A 21,863-nucleotide genomic window follows, 5' to 3' on the forward strand; every position below is an offset into this window, starting at 1 on the left:
ACTTCGATAAATGCCTTGAGAACATTGAGTCAGCAATGTTCTAGACCTCAAAGGAGGTGACAAAGGAATTTAGGGGTGATGCAGCAGTTTGAGAAAAACAAAGTTGTGCCTGTGACTGTTGTCGAACTAGAGCAGCTACAAGTTCCGGAGACAAATTACTTGGTTTTTTGTTTTTTTTAACATACATGGCAAAAATGGTTCTTATTGTGATTATTAAAAATAAAAACGGCGTTTCAATCCCATACTTTATTTCAAGATGGTTCTAATTGTGATTCTGAAATTCAAAAATAGGTTTTCAATCCATATTGTAAGTGACTAGATTCTCCACAATGAGCTGGTTTGTATGTGCCCCGCGATTGGCTGTCAACCAGTCCCGGAGTAGGTAGCCTCTAACTTCTCTTGATTGAAATGCTGTAGCAGTAATTTGGTCAAAAAGACGGTGAGCCGAGAGTTGGGAGGACAGACCAGCCGACTCCACAGCTAGTGATGGAAACGGCGAGTCGGGCGTGATGAGTGCAGGAGATAGCCGAGACAGCGGCCGTGTGGATGCCGTGTCATCCTGTCATTAGCGCCTTGTTTGCCTCTTTAATTCATCATTCCGTCCCTTTTATCGACTGGGGAGTAGGAGATCACTATCACAAGTGTGCGTGTGACATTCAGTCATGAGTGGCATTTCATTTCCTGATGTCAAATAGATAGCATATAAAATATCGCATGATCTTCTCAAGGTCAAATCATGTTCATGGGCACTGCGTACCAATAGTTCTTACCCAAAAATGTGTGATGTCTTTCACTAACTGTTTCATTCTGAAGCAGTATTAACGTAAACAGTTATTAGTCTGACACAATCCATCTATCCATCAATTATTTTCTAGCTCTTGATAAGCGGCTTATACCCTCAACTTTTTGCCACTCAAAACTATATATTCACAACTATGGACAGTTTAAGCTATCAGTGAACAGAACATGGATCTTTTAAAATGTGGTACCTAGCTGGCATAACCGGAGAAAAGCCACACAAGCACAGGGAGAATATACAAACACCTAAATGGACAGCCAGATCTCAGATACAAACCAGAACCTCTTGTCTGTAAGACAAACGCGCTAACCACTACTCAACCATGCTGCCCTGTACTATGTAATGAGCTCAATCTTCAGTTTAGAAAATATATAAAATTGTACTTAAATATTTCAAGTGCATGGTAAATGGTAATCTTACAATTTACAACTACAGTTAAACAAACAAACACAAATAAAATACTTGCTTTTGGTGTCGCTGGGCTTTTTGCGCATGCCAGCTGTTTAAATCTGGCTGCTGTCAAGTGCTGTCAAACATCTCTGAAGAAAGCGAATGGTGATCACCGAAATTGCACAAGGTTTGAAGTTAAGAACTTTGACTTGATAAGAAGACGTAATATAGGTATTTGAGACATTTAACATACACTTCAATCGGACACTTATAATTTATTTTCTCAAGCCATGCAGAGGCGCAACATAAGGATGAAAGAGCCACATCGGCTCCTGAGCCACGGGTTGCCGACCCCTGTTTTCGACCTTTTTCAATGATTGAGAGCCTCACGTAAGCCATCAATGTCTTAATTTTATTTTGATGATTAAGTGGATGTATTTAACCCATTTACAGGCCACAGTCAAGGAAATAACACTTCTTTTTCCGTTTAAGACATAAAACAAAGGGCAAAAAAGATGTACCCTCTCGCGGGCAGCGTCCGAAAACTGAGACGGGTATCTTATCAGTTCTGTCAAGTTGTACATACTAGAGATTTGTTTATTAATGAATTCTTATTCTAGAACGAAACTTACACGTTAAGAATACTGATGAATTAGCATTTTGAAGACAAACTTGGTTGCATACTGACCTTTCTCCCTTTCTTCTTCTTGGAAAACGCTCCATATGTACTTGAGGCAGCCATGTTGGGTCAGGAAGGAAAGGGAAATAACTCTGTGCTAACTTTGACCGATGAGTTATCCTCTCCTGATACCAAATTATGGCTTGAGATTAAAACACTTAAATATTTTGATATACTGAAGGATATAATGCGTGAAAATCATGATGTCCCAAAAATGGGACGCTGCCCACAGATTTCTACTTAATTGATTATTGCGGTTCTAATTTACAATAATGTAGAAGTGCACTGCATCACACGGAGCTATAAATCTGGAAAATGAGTACTTGTCAATCCAAAAGTGAGCATTACACGAGTATTACCAAAGGCAGACTAGTTGGTTGAGTTTTCAATTGCATTATAATTGTACCAAATGATGTGATCTGTTACTTGTGTAGTGGATTATGAGGTATTTTTGTACGGGGGAGCTTGGGGTTTAATATATGACTGTGCACATGACGTGTGTGCATGGTCTCATGGGAACGCACATTAAACTGGCTTAGCCACCTGCTCTGTCATTGGACATCACAGACACACATGCACACACACACACTTGCACAGTGGCACACAATTGGAAAAGCATACATATATACGTGCATGCTGTCCTCTGGGACACACTTAAGACATCTGGCTCTGTCTGTCTCTGTTTTCCTTCATTCCATGCTGGCCTGTTGACCCCTGCCAGCCACAGGCGGTAGCGACACATCTTGTTGCAAAGTCCTGAGTACTGCTTTTCTTTCTCTCTCAGACTCTCTCTCTCTCTCTCTCTCTCTCTCTCTCTCTCACAAACACACTCAGACTCTCTCACTCTGTCTGTCTGTCTGTCTGTCTCTCTCTCTCTCTCTGTCTCTCTCTCTCTCTCTCTCTCTCTCTCTTCTCTCTCTCTCTCTCACTCTGTCTGTATGTCCCCCTCCCTCTGTGTGTGTGTCTAGTGATTTTTTTTTTTACATTCTTAAAAAAAAAAAAACACCCTCCACCCCTATTTTGGGGGGCATTTCTTCCCTTTTTTCCGTCACGAAATGCCTGAAGCTATAGGCTATTAGCTATGCAAATATTGACATGCAGCTTTGGCCTGCCAGCTATCAATTGAAATCAGAAAATCGATGGGCCTAATAGCTGCTCATTAGCCACTTGATGCATTTGCAGGGCTGAACATCAGGAGCTGTCAGCAGCCCCGTAATCAATACACTCTAAAAGTATTAGCCGAGCAAGCCCCGCGCCGCACACCTTTTTAATGAATCAACTTGTCTGACCGCAGACAGAGGAGCACATCTAACTTAGTGCTTCTGAGGTTACTGTTCTCCCCAGATAGTAATGTTGTTTTCATTTTTTTCATGTTTAACAATATACTGCATTTCATTTGTCAGTGTCCTGCTTCATAAAGTAACGCCGTGGCACAACTCACAATGCTTAAACAGTTTGGAAAAAAAAAAAAAAACTGCATATGAGGGGCCAGTTGCGAGAACACTGACAAGCACTATAATTACTGCGAATAATAATGATAATAGTTTGTATCTGAACATCTGCCTCAGATTTCTGAGGACTTGGGTTCAAATCCCAGCCCCGCCTGTGTGGAGTTTTGCATGTTCTCCTTGTACCAGCGTAGATTTTTTTCTGGGTTCTCTGGTTTCCTCCCACATCCCCAAAACATGCGTGGTAGGATGATTGAACTATTTACTGTATTGAAAACTTTAACTTGCCCATAGGTTTGAATGTGATTGTGAATGGTTGTTTATATGTGCCCTGCAATTGACTGGCAACCAGTTCAGGGTTTACTCTGGCTCTCACCCAAAGATATCTGTGATAGGCTGCAGCACACCCTGAAGACCTCATAAGGACAACAGGTACAAAAAATGGATGAGTTTTATACTGAGTTATTGAAGGTGGAAACACACAAAGAAACTATTTACAACCAGCGTCAGCACAAATTCCCCCATGTTACTATGCCCCCCTGACCTCACCCCTTCTGCAGTGTAGCCTTTTCGTGCCTTCCTTTATGTTTTTTTTTTCATCATTGTAAATCTATTTTAAAGTCCCTCTGAAGGTATAGTATATAGTGTCTTCTAATTTTGAGCACAGAAAAGAAGACTGTTGATGAATCTGCCAAAAATCAATGACTAAAACAATCACCATATACTGGTCACCAAAGATTATCATCCAGAAATAGGCCACGAGTGCCCTTCCGGCTAAAAGAATTTTGTCGACCAGATCAGGATGTTGTGATGATGCGGCCAGCACACGCTTGTACACACTAGAGACTACATACAGTTTATTGTGAAAACGTCCCTGCTTTCCACTGCTTGGGTACTACAGAGGATGTGCTTGCAGCACACTATTTTGCACCTTCGCAGCTACCTTCGAGCTAATACTGTGTTAACACTATATAAGTCCATTATCATCGCCTGCATAACACCGAATAGGCAAACTCTTTGACAAATATCGTTATCACAAAGTGACGACGAGGAGTCGTAACAGACAAGGCTAATTGCTAAGCAATAATGACATGTCGTGATAAAACACTGAAACAAGTGATTGGGTGATACAGCACATTTGTCTCATAGGTTTGGCTGAAGCCGCATGATAGTGAAGGATAACCAACTTTGAACAGCAATTTATCAGTCATAAAGTGCCTGGAGAAAAAATAAGACAAGCACACAGGACACCATCTGGTACTCTCTTCCTGTCCACCCCTCTCTCCCATCAACCCACCTACCCAAATTCCCGAAGGATCGGACTCCGTATCAGGAAATACTTGAAGTCGAGTGATTCAGCCCAGACTGGGTTGGGAAAAACAATGATCGAGTCATCTCTCATCCTAACTATTGAGTAGGTTCAACATTTCCGATTGTGGGACCAATGTTTTCTGAGAAAATTGGGAAGGAGAAACCCTACATCACTGGATATTTGCGAGACATCTAACAATGGGGCCTTTGCCGATCTTTATCAGAAGTAGTGGGAAATGGTCAAATGCAGTGGGATTTTCAGTCTCCTTCAAGTAAATTAGTGTTGGTCCCGACACTTAGATCCTGTTGTGTAGGCCTCCAGACATTATCGCTGCATGCAGAGTGCTGCTGTGGAGAAAAGAGCCTCTCTTCCTCCCCCGGCACACCGCCCTGCTTAGCTAAACCCACCCGGTATGATGCCAAGTTTTGCTAGTTGTCTCCGTTTGTGTGAGCTTGAGGGTTACACAAACAGGAGCTGCTCGCCTACAGGTAAGGCCTACGGGAGACCAGTGGAAACAGGAAGAAGTGCGGCGGTCTCTTAAAGCAGCATTCCCCAAGGCATTGTCGCCGTTATATGCGCTAATGAAGCGCAAGCTGGAAAATGACTAAAGGAGATGGTAAACAACTAGTCGTCATTTGTTAGCGCCTCACGCATCTGGGCTCCAAGATGGGGAGCATGTGGGCGGAAGGGGGGCGGGTGGGTGGAGGTGGTGTCTCAGAGGCGGACGCTGGCAGCGGGGCAGTTGGCCGCTGGTGAAGAGAGAGAGAGGGGGAGAGAGAGCAAGGAGGAAAAGCAAGGGGAGGAGGGGGTACAGCAGGGATAAATCATTAGAGAGCAGGTTATTGGAAATGCAGAGAGATAAAAGAGTAAAGAAGCCAGTAATTGCCTTAAAGATCAGACTACAAAGCATTACTTTGGATTTTACAAGGCCAGCCAGTAACAAAAGAGCCGTAATTTATGAGCTCGCTGTAAAAGAATAGCATAATTACATTAAAAATTAATGCTAATGAGGGCTAAAATGGGGAAGGTGCTTATTATGGAAGTTTGTATTCATCTTCCCTTGGCTGAGTGATGGCTAGTGGCTTGATTAATGGCTTAATTTCTATCAATTAGTAGGCCAAAAAAAGAAAAAAAATCTCCACTGAGACAGACCTAAAGTGTTGAATTACATCTTTACAGCTGCACAGGGAGACACTTAATTGAACCCTGGGATTTTGCTGCGTGAGCATGTGTTCCTCTGCCTGGGCGTGGTTTACCTACTTAAATCATGAAAGTCTTCATTTATGTTAAGTTATCAAATTACAATAAACATTAGAGATTAATGATATCCTATAAAACATCTCTGCTTTTTAAAAGAATATAACGCTCCAATTGGAGCTATTAATTCTGCAATGTGTCAAACATTTGTACACTTAGCCAGTATAAGTCTGTTAAAACGTTTACTTCATTCTATATACAGTATATTTAAAAATTCTGTTTTTGCTGTCCTACACACTGCTCAGCTGGCCATATAGTATCCTTAATTGATACTGAAGTATTTTTGAAGCATTTTTGTATCATCCAGGTGAAGGTATTTGATAAAACAAGCCATTTTGACGGTTGATTCGATTTTCATAATCATCTTGAACATTTTGCACGTGTTCCTGCAATTGCTTTCCACCCTGTCGTTATGGAGGAAATTAAGAAGCTCGTTCAAGTTTTCAGTGACATTATGACCATTTAATTTTTCTTCAATGGAGGTTGAAATATTGGAGGGTTACATAATAAATATTTAACCATGTCTCATAATTTTCATCATATCTGTACTATTTATGTAGTTGCAGTTTGTCAAGGATAACATTCATTGTGTCTTAGTGGCATATGAACTGATCAAAAACTTTTTAGAAATGTGAACTAAATTTGTTAAAGCACACAGTCTGCTCACAAACTCCATCACGTCGCATGTTTTGGTGAAATAGGGACGTCTCTAAAATACTTTGTAGTGATTCTGACTCAGATACAGCATGTGAGCGTATTCACTCGGGCCCAACATACACATAAGAAGAACTATTATGAAAAGATTACAAATATTTAATCCACTAATTCCTTCACGGTACAGCATAAATTAACATGTCATATCTGTTCATAGCAATTAATAATAGATAGTTGAACATAGCTGACCGTGGTGCTGGAAGAGTGCTGTTCCCACTGAAAGTGACATGGTTATCAATAAGGTTGCAACTGACAGTTATTTCATATAAATCATCTATTGATTAGTTTTTCATTAAATTATTTTGATAAAAGGAAAAAATATTGTCCATCCCTGTATTAAAAAAATAAGTATAACAATTTGAAATTGACTTCAGAAAATGCACACACAAATTGATAATGATTCAGGTACTGATTGGGTCTGTAACATGTTGGAAAATGGGGAAACATGCTCATTGTTTTTTTAAGGTAAAAGGAGATATTTTGCAAATGTATTGTTTTGATTAAACACAAAGATAATCTCTGCTTGAATGAAAAACTACAGAAATGTAAGAATTTTTACACTTTACAAATCTGGAAAATTTTAAATACAACAAAATTTTGAAACGGTTAATTATTAAAATAGATGTTAATTAATTTAGTAATTGATTCTTTAAGATTCCTTGATTAATTGTTGCACAATCTAGATTTACCACAGTAACTTGATATGTGCCGTGAGATTGCCTGGGGACCAGTCCAGGGTCCCCCTTTTGCCCAAAAACACCTGGAATTTGCTCCAGATCACCTGTGATCCTGAACAAGATAAGGGTGATAAAAAATGCATGGATAGATGTGATTTTTTTGATTATGGGCCAAAAGAGACTTACTTGTAGTATACTCTTAAGAAAAACCCCTGCTTTTATGTGTTGGTAATCCCATTTAGCTACTCTACACGAGGTTCAAAATATTAGAAATTCATGATCTAATGCAATTCAAGTCTGCGTTACTGTAAGATACAATTACATTATTATCCTCAAATCAGGCCTTTATTACCTCTCAAAATACTGACAATGTTGGATCTTTGATATCATTGGCTCTAATGTAATGGAATATACTGCAGTGAATTTGAAACAAATACAATACAGTATCCACTCATAATATACTGCTGTTTTTGAGCCCTTGGAAAAAGAGCTGTTATTTATTCAGCTCCACGTTAGCACTACAAGTGCTGCACTAATTCAATTATTTTAGGTTGATCAGGATTCGTGCTAAATTGAACCGAGCCATGCTCCTGAATGGCAAACCATGCAACAAAGTGTTCCATTGGCCCTCTGTGTGTCTGACATGCATTGTTAAACAGTTCCCTCTTGTGGCGACACGTTGTCAACTGGTACTTCCCGAGGTTTTGTGGGTGACGGGTTCCAAATCAAGCCACAATTGGCTGCTTTGATTTCCTCTGCTGCTCTTGTGCTCTTAATCAATGAGGTGGACAAACAGCTATTTAGAGAGAACAATAGCATATTGACCCAGTCGTCAGGTTGGCTGTCTGTCCGACTCATCTCACTAATGACTCCTGCTTTTACTGATGCACACGTGGAAGAACACATGTAATACTGAGTCACATTTCCCACCATTGGTGGAAGGTCAATTTGAAATTGGTCATTGTGGTTAGTTACATTACTTATACACTAATCATACTTTTGTTGCACACTGCAGCATGGTGAAGTTGTGGTTAGACCGTATCTGTTGTAGTAGAGCCCCGGATTAAATTCTCAACTACGGCCTTCCTCTGGAGTTTGCATGGACCTTCTGTTGTTCTGTTGTGTAGGTTTTTGTCCTCGTATATCCCCACAACATGCATGTTAGGTTCATAGTCTAAATTGTGTGTAGGTTTGAATGTGAGCATGAAAAGTGGCTTGTTTGTATGTGCCCTGTGATAAGTTCGCATCCAGTCCAGGGTGTACCCTGCCTCTTGCCCAATATAAGATGGGATAGCCTCCAGCTCACCTGTGACTCTAATGAGGACTAGTGCTGTACAAAATGGATGGATGGATAATTAGTTCCAGAGTGGCCATCATTAACCTTTAATAATGTTACAGGTGGCAAGTTTGGATGCTTTGTTTAGTCCTAGTGTGATGACACTACCCTGAGCCAAATACACGGGTGCTGTCATTTTAGTATCCCTCTCCTTCTGCCCGTCTATCACAAATCTAAAAGTACTCTGTACCATCTTCTCCTCTTTCTTGCTAGGTATGAAATAAAAAGACAACATAGTGTTTCCAATGTTTATTACAGTAATGTAGCAAATACTTACCACAGCAGGGGAATTCAAACATCAAGGTGGCAGTGTTGTTTAATGTATCAGCTCCCGTTTCCTATTCTCGTAATGCCTTTTGAACATTCAGACAGACAAGATCTTTATCCCTCTCACTTTTCTCTCACTCTGTCACACACAAGCAGCCTCACGGACTAACAGTTAATTTGTCAGATAATGTGTCAATATTAAATATCAACTTTGACCTCTCAGATCTGTCGTGTGCGCTCACCCAGCTCCGCTATTGATTTTTTTAGTCCGATCCAAGCTCGCCGGGGCCACACTCCTGAGTCCATTATGTATGATTTTGCTGGTGAAATTCATATCTTGGCCGCTGACATCTGACAAACATCATGTGCGAGTCATCTTATCTACCCGTAATGTGTTTGTCGAAAAAACAAAATCTGAGGTCTTAATGGATAGAATAGCTGCCAAGATGATGAGCGCATGTATGTGTATTTGACATCAATATTGTGTCTTTAGGCAGCACACTGTGCTAGTGGTTAGCATGTCTGCCTTCTCCCACATTCCCTTAAAATGCATGTTAGGTTTATTGAAGACTCCAAGTTGTGCATAGGTGTGAATGTGACTGAACATTTATCTGTCTGTATGTGCCTTGCAATTGGCTGGTTACTAGTCCAAGGTGTACCCCGCCTCTCACCCAAAGTCAGGTAGTAGGCTCCAGCTAACCATAAAGCCTAACAAGGATTAGCTCTGTAAAAAAATGGCTAGCTTGCGAGTGGATACTTAGGAACACAAGATAAAAACATTGCTTGAAAAGGAAAAGAATACGAATAAGGCATGAACGTCCATATCGAAATGGTGGTGGTAAATCACCGCATGAAGTTGCTGCCGTTGTAGTAACTTCAAGTAGTCCAGTGGCAGGAATGACTCTCATGACAAGCTCATAGCCCTAATTGTCACTAAGTTGTCCAATTCGGACGGCGTTGAAATCAAACTCATTTTGTTTGAGGGCTATTATAACTGTGTGTCTCCGTGTGTCCAATCTTGCGTGTGTGTGTGTATGTAAGTGAGAATTTGATACAAATATTCATGTATTCATTAAACACCCCCACTCCATGAGGATGTGTGGTGGCATCCACCCTGTTACAGCTAATGGATTGAATAAATTGCTTCTATTAGCTTTGCGTCTGCGTCTGCGTATGCGTGTATCGTATCGTGAGTCCACTACAACATGTAACAAGTGCAACCTCTCAAGTTGAACACAATTTATTCACGACCTATGATAATTTCAAGCATAAACCACAACACACACATGCACCGTTTTATAGCGACTGACTTGGCAAGTAGTCAAAATATTAGTAGTAGTACCTGAGTCGAACTGCTGCCATCATCAGTACAGGCGATGTTTTAAGTAACTGTTTAACATATAGCTTTTATTTCAGTATAAAAGTAAGCTTCCTTCTGTAATATAAATACAGGACATTAAAACAATAAAACGCAAAGGTTAACATTGACACTGACAACCAGCAGCTCACATGACTAATCGTTTCCACTAAGCTTGTGGTAATCAATGAGCTAGTTCTAGCTTTAGATGAAGCCGGAAGTTTGTATACAATGTGCAAAAACACACATTTCATTTTTTTTTTTTTTTATCTCAGTCTTAAGTCAAATTAGACTAAGCCTCTCCTGTTTCAGATCAGTCAGGATCACTAAAATTATTTCATTTTGTTAAATGCAACAATAATGAGAGAAAGAATTTCTTAGAGAATGTTGTAATATTTTCTTGGAGACCAAACGTTTATATACAGAAAAAGTCTTTAATGGACATGTGGAAGCTCAGATGTTGAGGTCATGGCTTTCGAAGCTAATAATAGGTTAACTGACAACGTGAGTCAATTGATGGCACACTTGGGGATGTATTTAAGGCCACACCTCAAACACTCTGCTTCCTTGTTTAAAACCACGGGAAAAATAAAAAGAAATCCTCCGGGAAATCAGAGAAATAATTGTGGCAATCCACAAGTCCGGATCATCCTTTGGTGCAATTTCCAGTTGCTTGAAGGTGCCATGTTCATCAGTTCAAATAATTGTATGCAAGTATAAACATCATGGCAATATCCAGCCATCACACCGCTAAAGGCCCCGTCACACCATGACGTTCTGGTCAGCGTTCTATAGCGTTCAAAATTAAACGTTCTCCGCCGATTCCCAGGGATCATTGACGTTCACTAACGTTCAAACAACGCTCTTCTGGCGCTATCCCGGCGACCATTGGCGACTACCAACGTTTCCTCAAATGCTATAGAACGCTGACCAACACTGCCGTCAATGTTCGCTGGGAATCGGCGGAGAACGCCGGTCCGGAAAAAAAGTTTTGAACATGCACAAAAGTTCTCACCGAGACCAGCGTTCATCAGTGTTTAATTTTAAACGCTGCAGAACGTTCGTGGAACGTTTTACTAAGTTTCGCCAAGCGTTGCACGCATTTGGCCATCATTAGTCAGTCGTAACTCAAGCTTTACTTGGTTGTTACTTAATCGTTTCCTTTGCAGTGAACGACTCACTGGCGACCTGTCAACGACAACTGAACAATCCCCTAGCGCACACAGTGTGTAACTAAAGTCAAACGAACATCCTTTGGCGTCCATTGAGCGTCATTCGTGCGTTTCCCAAACGTCCATGCATATGGGTATATAAATCGATGCTTTGCATTCTTACTTGCAGTGCTAGTTGCTGAAGTCCACACCCTACCTTTTTTTTCATCTAGGCGGCATGATGCTGACTGTTATAACTCACGAGAACAACTGAAGTGAGTATGAAATTTCCAAAGTTTTCGTTCCCGTTCCACTGTAAAAATTACACGCCAGCAAAACGCTATTCTGTCGTTATTCACCCGTTTAGTTACACGCTCAACACACTCGTCTAACATTGACAAATCGCTCATCGCACGACAGTGACATGTTAGTACACGCTAATGGTTTTTAGGGGTATCTTATTTGGTCGCTGTTACACGCTTCTCGTGCGTTAGACACACGTTAATCACACTCCAGATGTGTCATCCTCATTTGAGAACGCTGAAAAATAGAACGATTGAAATGTTCAGAGAACGTTGACCAGAACGTCATGGTGTGACGGGGTCATTACATAGAGATATTAAGGGAACATTTCAAAACATTAGCCAGGAAGCTAAAACCTTGGTCACAAATGAGTCTTCCAAATGGACAATGACGCTAAGTCATTGTCTTGGAGTTGGCATCGCAAAGCTCTGATCTCAATCCCATGGAAAACTTGTGCGGGGATCTGAAAAGGCATGTGCGAGCGAGGCAACCGACAAATCGGTCTCAGTTACACCAGTTCTGTCAGGAGGAATGGGCCAGGATCCCAGCATAATAAGAAGTCTGACCCGAAGTCATACCGTTCAAAGTAAATCCTACTCGATACTAAGGAAATGTATGTCAACTTTTGACCTCGAAGATAATAATGTAAAATTCTTTTCACGTAGGATATGCCATGATTTGTGTTTTAATATCCGTTGCCTAAAGGTTTATAACACTGTGACATTCAATAGATGCTATTTGTTAGCCCGGTGGAGTTTTGCATTGTGTTTTGGCAATTAGCTAAATAACTTTGTTAAGAGAGTTTGGTGTCCGGACTCTCCGTTATAGATAGGGTGAGAAGCTCGGTCATCCAAGAGGGGCTCAGTGTCAAGGTGCTGCTCCTCCGCATTGAGAGGAGCCAGATAATGTGGCTAGGGAATCAGATTCTGAGGCCTCCCGGATGCTTCCCCGGGGAAGTTTTGCGAGGACGTCCTACCGGAAAGAGACCTCGGCGACAACCCAGAACACGCTGGATAGACTACGTCTTTCGACTGGCCTGGGAGCGCCTCAAGATCCCCCCCGGAAGAGTTGGATGAAATGGCTAGGGAAAGAGAAGTCTGGGGATCCCTACTAAAGCTACTGCCCTTGCAACCCAATCCGGAAAAGTGGTAGATGGATGGATGGATGGATGGATGGATGGATGGATGGATGGATGGATGGATGGATGGATGGATGGATGGATGGATGGATGGACTTTGATAAGGCAGAGGGGTGTTGTTGTTTTATTTTCACAAGACAGTGAAGTTCATCTGGGAGTGGCAATACACAATTTATAGCCTTCTTTATTGAAGAATTGATCACCTGGTGCCAAACTGTTCCTTGTAAAGTGAGTTGAATTGAGCTAGCGACTACCATTTAGACCAGGGTCACCAACTTTTTGAGGGTGAGGGCTACTTCGTTAGAACCGATTGTATGAAGGGCTACATGACATTTAACCTGTACATGACCTTCAGAGTCAGAGTTCATTATCCATCAAATATTTTTATTTTAATTTTTTATATGAGACAAGTTTAAAAATACATTAATGTAAGCAAGTCAGTTTCAAAATTTAAAGCACAAATAATAATTTGTGACCTGTGCTCTTTTTCACGGGGCCTTGTAGTGGTCCTCGCGGGCAATCATGTGCCCGCAGGCATTATGTTGGTGACCCTGATTTAGACCTTGTCAAGTTTAAATATTTTCTCCTAAGTCAAAGCAAAAAAAAATGACGAATTGAAAAACTCATGTCACTTGTAAGTCAATGTACCACACTATAAATATGTCCCTTCTAATGCAATCTCACATGGTGTCAGGGATGACCTTCAAGTTTTGAAGCATCTAGTGTGTATTTCCCCCCAAATGTCAACTAATTACAAAGTTCACGTTTTTCAGTGTTTAGGGCTTTGGGTGTGATTTTTAGATTGAAACTTTCCTGCATGTCATTACCACACTCCCAACGTTTTTTGGCCCGAGTGGGTGTGCTTGTGTGAGTAACCTTTCCAACATTCACCTGGTTATTCTGACAACTCTGCCCAGATAGTAGCACAGGTGCAAGATTGACATATGGAGAGATGGAATAGAGCAGGGGAGGACGGATGGACGCGGGAGCGAGTTATCAATATTGACTGATCAGAGGCGAGATTGACAGCCACACAATAATGGGACTGTTCATAGTTGTTGTTTGTATTTCTTTAGAATTGCAAACTTTCCTTCTTGGTAATTCCTCCTACGCTTGGAGAAGCTGCACTTCTTGAACGATGTATTGTTGATATGCAGAGTCCTGACGTGTTTATATGCAGGAGTCATTTACTGGAAACCCTTCCCTGCCTTTGTGCGTGATTGGACAAACCACAGCAACAATAGTCTGCGATCCACAAAAAAATGGATGAAACCTAATCCTATTTTGTCTCCCTAATGAAATTCCATTGCAGCCAGTTTGTGTTCATATTTGTGATTATTTTACAATGCATTATTCCCAGTGTAATTTACTCTCATCTTGTTAGCATTTATTTCCCTTCCCAGGCGGGCCGCTACGTGCCCTTGGCGGCGCGCGAGTGCTCTCCCTTAAAGATTAAAATGACATCCGATATGTCACATTACATGTCAGGGAGTGTTATGCAGACAGATCACATGCGATCAAGTGGGCTCGCTCCCAACGGAATCCACCGCCGTTCAGAACATGACCAGAACAAGTGACCCTGTGCAGGTGCTTTTTCTTCACACACCTCTTTACGTCCCTTTTTTTTTTCTCCAGAGGGAACTTCTCTGGAGGAGCAAGTGCGAAGGATAAAGGACATCGAGGCCATCGAGAGCGACTCCTTTGTTCCTCAGGCTTTCAAATCAACCCGGGCCGACATCAAGGTGCAGTTGCGGCTTTTTTTGCGCTCTCATTCAATTCTACTGCTCGAGACTGCAACAAATCAAACGTCCCCATTCAGACAAATTGGGGCATCCTACATCTGTCGCCCTCTCAGATGGAGACCAAACACAGAAGTTATTATTAAAATGTTCCTCCGATTTAATTTGTCGAAGGTCTTTGGAGAAGATGGGGGATGTGTGACAGTGATCTCGTGTCCGGTCACAGGACACTTACCAAGGTCGAGACCACAGTAACATTTACCGCCAGGTTCTCATCGCTGTCCAAGTACAACCGTGTTTGTACATTATTTACAGGTGCAAATAAAAAAAAAACCCACTATAAATTTGGCAGATTGAGTAGCAGAAACATATCGTTGCTGTCTGGTTGAATCCTCACATCTGCTGAATAATTACTTTTCAGCAAATATATTTTGAAACAAGACCATTTCTTCTGTAAAACGTTTTACCATTAAATTTGGTATCATACTTTATATTGCTATCATATACTATCCATCCACCCATCTATCCATCCATTTTCCAAGCTTCTTATCCTCACAAGGGTTGCAGGAGCAATGAAGCCTATCCCAGCTAACTTTGGGTGAAAGGCGGACTACACCCTGAACTGCTCGCCAATCTCTCACAAGGCACATATAAACACCATCACTGAGTGGGAACTGAACCCACGCTGCCTGTACCATAGTCAGGCAAGTGTACCACTCCACCATCAATGATGCGTCAAATAGCACCAGTACCTTTCTATATCTACCTTATTTTACATTTAGCCAAGTAGTAGAAGGTCAGTAGACGCTTCCAAATGGTAAACATTTGCTTTAGGCCTGCTTGTCGCGTGCTTTGAAATATGAATGCAGTTGGCAACGTGTCCAGCTTGATGTCTACTTTAGCAGTTCGAGGACAACGTATCGTTTTTGCTTGTTTTAGCTTGTTGTTGCCTTAAAACAGCTCTTGAGTCAAAATTTTGAGTACTGTAATGCAACTGTAAAAAATGGATCGGCTGACTTTTAGTGACAAAACAACCCTTAAAATATCCTCATAACAAATGGGATTTAGTTCCAATTTTAAAGCTGTAGCCAATGAAAACACGCTATTAAAACAAAATTACAAAGATAATACCTTTTTTGTTGTTGGATTATAGAGGCAAAATATAAACCATAACAGACGTTTCACAGATTTTTTTTTTTTACACGACTTGTATCTAAATACATTTCTGGTTAACCATTATTGTGTTTGTAAGGGCAAACTTTTTGATGTAGATTCTGTGTGAGTGTATCTAATGTACAGTGTATGTATGTTTATTACCCTTCAATGCAACCTCATTGCATCCATCAGGCTTGCACTGCCACCTGGTGGAGAACTCTAGACCATAATCATCACTACTGTCCCAACTGTGTTTACGCCACTTCAACGTGCATAGTAATTGTGTAATTGTAATAGTGAAGTCAGCTGGGCATTATATTTTGTAATGGATGTTAAGCAGTCTACGTATAAATCCATGTCCTTGAAAGTGACCTGGATTTAGTTTTTAACCAAGGCAACACATTCAGTTACAAAAGTTAATCAGGTCAATGAAAATTCAAAGGGAAACAAAATTAAAAACCACATTTACTACGTACATCCAGCGTTGCCACACTTGCCTTGAAAGGGTAACTTAATTACTACGTTACTGATTACTTGAATTTAAAATGAACTATGGTACAATCATCCATCCATTTTCTTAGCCGTTTATCCACACAAAGGTCGCGGGGAGTGCTGGAGCCTATCTCAGCTGTCAACGGGCAGGAGGCGGGGTACACCCTGGACTGGTTGCCAGACAATTGCAGGGCACAAGAAGGACAAACAGCCGCACTCACAATCACACCTCGGGGCAATTTAGAGTGTCCAGTTAATGGTGCATGTTTTTGGAATGTGGGAGAAAACTGGAGTACCTGGGGAAAACACACGCAGGCACGGGGAGAACATGCAAACTCCACACAGGTGGGTCCGGGATTGAACCCGGGACCTCAGAACTGTGAAGCCAGCACTTTCCATTTGATTCACCGTGACTCCAACTATTGTACATTACACGATAATTTGTTTTTTGCATCCAGATGCTGCCATTTCTTTTCCAACAGGCTGCCCAACCCACTTTAACTCTCCTCCCTAGTTAGTCTTTGTTTTGCACAAAGGGTTGTTTGTTGTTATTTGTTTGGGTTTTTTTGAGCGGTGGAGGACCGCTTGCATGAGTCACACGCTCACACCTCTCACACAGGCTGTTGGGTTTTTCTTTTTAAGTTTGAATGTACTCATGTCTGTAACTCTATATGTTTCTTCGAAATTTATCTGGTGTACAACTAGCCTACATATTTTCATCTTTATATAATGCACCATTTCTAAAAAGTGAGTGTTTGTCCATCTTGACAATGCTAATCTCTCTCTCCTCATTCCAGTTTTGATTGTCACTGACTGCTTAGTTTTTACATGTGAATTGTACTAAAATCGTGACTTAGCCCATACGTGATGTCATTCCCCATGAAAGAAGGAGGAAGCAAATGCTGTGTATCTTATTACTAAGGAAAATGTGGGATAAAAAGTTGGATAGCAATTTTAATTTGATTACCGGTCTGGAAATAGTAACACTATTTATTTGCTACTACAGTTGTGCTGAAATTTACAAAACATTTTAGATACAAGTCATCACTCTTTTCAGCTTTTAATTATTCATATTTTGATTTGACTTTTATTCAGAATTTGACTAAATTAAAACATAATGAGAATAAATATTCAATCCAGCTATTTTTGTTACAGAGTGAACTTTTTCCCCCCTTCAGATTTATTTTTCTCCCACAACTTTTGCTTTTTCTTCTCAGGTCGAGCCTGTGAAGCTGGAATCGGACGCAACGGACTACACAGACGTCAATCTTCCTCTATCCATCGTCTACAATGACACCGACACTCTGGCTCATCCTGCTGTAAGTGGTCTCCATGACAACCCCTAACAACACCCTGTTTCAATTAGGAGCTCCCACATCCTCATACAACCCTCTTGTACACACATACCATGTCTTGTTAATGCTTTTAGTAGCATGCATGCCACATATCCTCCTTCAATCAACTCCTCTTCTGTGAGCAACGATGACAAATGAGAAGGAAAACTTTCACCTGCACTAATCCTCCATGGGGCTTCCCGCTCATCTATCTCCAATCGGAAAACTAAGTTATGAACTGACGTATGCAGAAAACACCCTCACACACACACAGACACACACAGAGTATACGTAGTGCGCAAGGTCCTACGACAGGCTGATGTATGGTACCAATATGCCCCGGGTGAGCCCCGGCCTCATCTCCGCTACCAATTAGAACATATGAGTGCCATTACGCCAGCCCACAAAGTGTCATCACACACATGCGCGCACACTCACATGTTCTCATTAGCACCACAACATCGGTGCAGGGCCGACAGACAAGAGCTCACCAGTGCGGAACAAAATCACATGGCGCTGAAAAAGCAGCATCGGATTGACATGTTGTTCTTTGATCTGCATTATAATCCCCGCCCCTTCCCCCTGCCCCCAAACACACACATGCACATGGGCAAGCGCATGATCGGGTTTAATCATGCAACTTCCTCATAAAGACAGGCCTTATTATTTGTCACACACTATGCGCAGCAGTGGTTTTTAATGGCCTTTTTTCTAACTCGAACATCTCTTGTCAGTGGTAGCCTTTATTTCTTTGCCACATGATCTTTACATGGCTGATTGGCATTGCACATCAGTGCCCACATTACCATGCATGGCCAGGTATACCATCCCTCTTGTACTTTCTGTCTCCCTATTTAATGTCCCTCACAAAATTAAATCCCAAGTGTCATCCCTATAAACATTCTAAAATAGATATTGAAATGAAAAATACATATAACATGATTCACTTCAATGTCTATTCGAAAAAATAAATATGAGCAAAGTTGTGGAAGTGTCATTCGACATCCAAATGGTCGCCATATTGGCTGCATCTACTGTCCGTGACGTCACCCCGGACATTCGCCATTGAAAACACGCTGTGGCCCCTACTGTGGGACACGACCCTTCAGACACGGAAGCTCTTTCCGAAGAAGAGAACATCTCACAATTGTGTCCCCGGGGCAATATTGCCCTATTGTTTCGAGCCATGTTTAGATGATATGCGGATCACTTATAACTAACAACAGACTCCCAGACAATACTGTATCTATGAGCCAACCCGCCTGTAGCCGTGCTCGTCCGCGAGGCACAGCTTCGGCGGCAGCTCGTGGGACATGGAAGCTCGGCTGATGCCGTGATCGGCGCACAGGGCGCCGACGGGCACATCGATACATTTACCACCTCTGATTTACGGACACGGATCTTTTGTTACGTTCTGAGAGGATTACATCCTCCCCCAACTATTGTTTTTTTAGTCGCTCTATACACACCTAGCTGACATTAGGAACCCACAAAAGCTCTCGTTGTTTGCACCCGTGCAATCCATCTTTCACAACGAAGCGGGTCTCCTGGAAACTTATGAAGGGTAAATCCATCCTCCCGAGTGTTCGAGCAATATTCAGCAATGCAACCAGCCGGCGTTGAGGCTAACACGAAGGAAAAACGAGCTACCTTCCTGCAGGTAAAACTAATAGAAACAAACGAGTCCGCTTGAGCGCGCATCTGCCTCCGTCACTTCCTGAGAGAGTTACAAAAAGCCATATACGACAAAATCATGTTTTGTGGTGGAAAAACGGATGGGTCCATACACGCTGCCGTTTCTTCATTGATAAAATAGTACAAATCATCCATTTCATGACACTTTAAGGAATGGACGACTAAAGATTCATTGTAGTCCACTGTCATTTGATGACTGTTGAGTTAGTCATTATCAATTTTTTGCATTACAGACCGGTTGTACTTGTACAAAGATGTACTTTGACAGACTAGCTAGAAATAATGAAAACGCCCACCCATTTTCAATACTGCCCATCCTCACTTGGGTCTCAGCTGATTTTCGTAATAGTGGTTGAGCACAGCCTGGACTGTATATCAGCCAGTCGCAGTGCACACATAGCCAAACAAGCATTCATACTCAACATTCACCCAAAGGACAATTTTAAAGTCTTCATGTTTTTGGTATGTGGGAGGAAACTGGGAAAAACATCAACCAAACATGGAGAGAAAAACACAGGATGGCCACAGCCTGAATTGAAAGCCCCACTTTCAGGACTGCAAGGCAGTTGTGCTAACCGCACCGTCACACCATATTCAACTCGCATTGCAATATATTTCAATGCAGGGTCAGAAGTCAAACTTTCTGCAGCCCTGTTACACACTACTCTACGTATTTGTGAATAATGTTGTGACTGGTCATCACCGTGAAACATGAAAGTTTGACCTCTGTGTTCTTTTTGTCCAACACAGCTGTTCATGGACAAAGAGAAGGCTGAGGAGTTGTGGCTCAACCGACTTATCTCACTACGCCAGGAGAGGCTCATGGGAAGTCCTGTGGCCTAACCAGAGAGCGCCAGGAGATGTGTCATGTCCCCGGGATCCCTTTCCCTCTACTTCCTGCCTACCACATCTTTTAAGTGTCCACAGAGTTTTTCCTTCACTTTATTCTTTGTGTTCCACTGAAACTTTACGAGAAGTGAATCCAGTGGTAATTAAACCGTAGTGAAGCTGACGTGGTTATGGTTTTGCTACTGTTAGTATCTCCCCCAGTAAAGATGGCAGCATTGACGTTAGCATGTTAGTTATAGAGTGGTTATCAAGTCTGCACACTTCTGTTCAAATGCCAGGTTGTAGAGAGCTATATTCCATCATGAATGTGATCTGTAACCTGTGCAACTCGTTTGAAAAAGAGAGATCATGTGATTGCCTAGTTGTGCACACCATTTCTGAATTTGGGAAGGGACTAATTTCTGAATTCAGATCTTCAAGTCAGCTTGACTGAGGCCGAGCACAAAAGGGTGATCCAGTCCCCACCATGCATCAGGGTTAGTATGGTCTTCTTTTGGTGATGAGAAATGTCATGACTGTGCCAAACATCTTTTGGGGAATTAAAGACAAAAAGTTAAACCTTGCTTTCATTGGCCAGAATACATTTTCCCACACACTGTATTTAATATTCCATCTTGCCACTGGTGGCACGGTGGAACAGCTGGTAAAGCGTTGGGCTCACAGTTCTGAGGTCGCTGGTTCAATCCCGGACCTGCCTGTGTGAAGTTTGCATGTTCTCCCCGTGCCTGCGTGGGTTTTCTCCTGGCACTCCGGTTTCCTCCCACATCCCAAAAACATGCAACATTAATTGGACACTCTAAATTACCCTAGGTGTGATTGTGAATGCGACTGTTTGTCTCGATGTGCCCTGGGATTGGCTGGCAACCAGTTCAGGGTGTACCCCGCCTCCTGCCCGTTAACAGCTGGGATAGGCTCCAGCACTTCCCGCGACCCTTGTGAGGATAAGCGGCGAAAAAATGGATGGATGGATGGATCTTGCCACTCTTCTCACTCCATAGCCCAGAAATATGAAAAGGACAGGAAATTATTGTCACATGTACCAAGCAGCTAGTATTTGCCATAAAGCTGTGCAGCTCCCTCATTGTTGCTGTTGGCCTATTGACCTGACCCATTTTCTTCTGATTTTCAAACATTTTGTAGGGACGCCCGGTTCTTGGACTAATTATGATTACCAAGAACCTAAGCTGTGACAACAAAAAAAAAATGTTTAGGGAAAAGATTAATAGCCTAACCTTGAATTCAGTTGTACAGGTTATGTCACAGTAATGGTGGTAAAATTTTTGAAATTTCTTGTCCTCGTCACATTTTTTTTCATCTAAATAAACGAAACACATTTGAACCAGAATCGACACATACATGAACTGTAGCATGTGTTGTCCTTCATTAAAAAAATAAAAAGATGATTTAAGGTTGTCTTTTACCTTTTTTTTATTGTATGACCTTATTGACTGTATGTATGTACTTTTCATAGCTGAATGTTAATTATGAGTGACATTTTAAGGCACCGTAGAGAATCAGAGCCGGGCCTATTTATGGAGCAGGCCAGATGGTAAATCTATACCCAGCGTGGGACACGTTGTTACACCGCCATCACCTCCAAATAGCCAGTGTGGTAATGAAGTCTTAAATACAACTATGCTCGAAAGCAAGAGCACACAAGCACCGCGTTAACATGGCATGTAATGTTATTTAATCCTCACACGATGTCCCGCTGCTGTGAACGGTTAAAAATAATAATGATAATAAATTGTAAGTAACGTTTTGTAAGAAG

General features: G+C 41.7%; 1 protein-coding gene across 3 annotated transcripts in view; it reads left to right on the plus strand.

Annotated features, from left to right (window-relative positions):
• Positions 1-21,500, plus strand: part of rsrc1 (arginine/serine-rich coiled-coil 1) — a 194,228-nt gene extending 172,728 nt beyond the window's left edge. For all 3 annotated transcript variants that reach the window (XM_061827197.1, XM_061827198.1, XM_061827199.1), the window contains 3 exons: positions 14,464-14,570; positions 17,432-17,533; positions 19,994-21,500. In XM_061827197.1, coding sequence (XP_061683181.1) covers positions 14,464-14,570; positions 17,432-17,533; positions 19,994-20,086 — 302 coding nt within the window. In that variant the 3' untranslated portion in view covers positions 20,087-21,500. The remainder of the gene's footprint in view (positions 1-14,463; positions 14,571-17,431; positions 17,534-19,993) is intronic.
• Positions 21,501-21,863: the final 363 nt, after the last annotated feature.

This window comes from Syngnathoides biaculeatus, chromosome 8 (genome assembly GCF_019802595.1).
Source record: "Syngnathoides biaculeatus isolate LvHL_M chromosome 8, ASM1980259v1, whole genome shotgun sequence".
Taxonomy (NCBI): domain Eukaryota; kingdom Metazoa; phylum Chordata; class Actinopteri; order Syngnathiformes; family Syngnathidae; genus Syngnathoides; species Syngnathoides biaculeatus.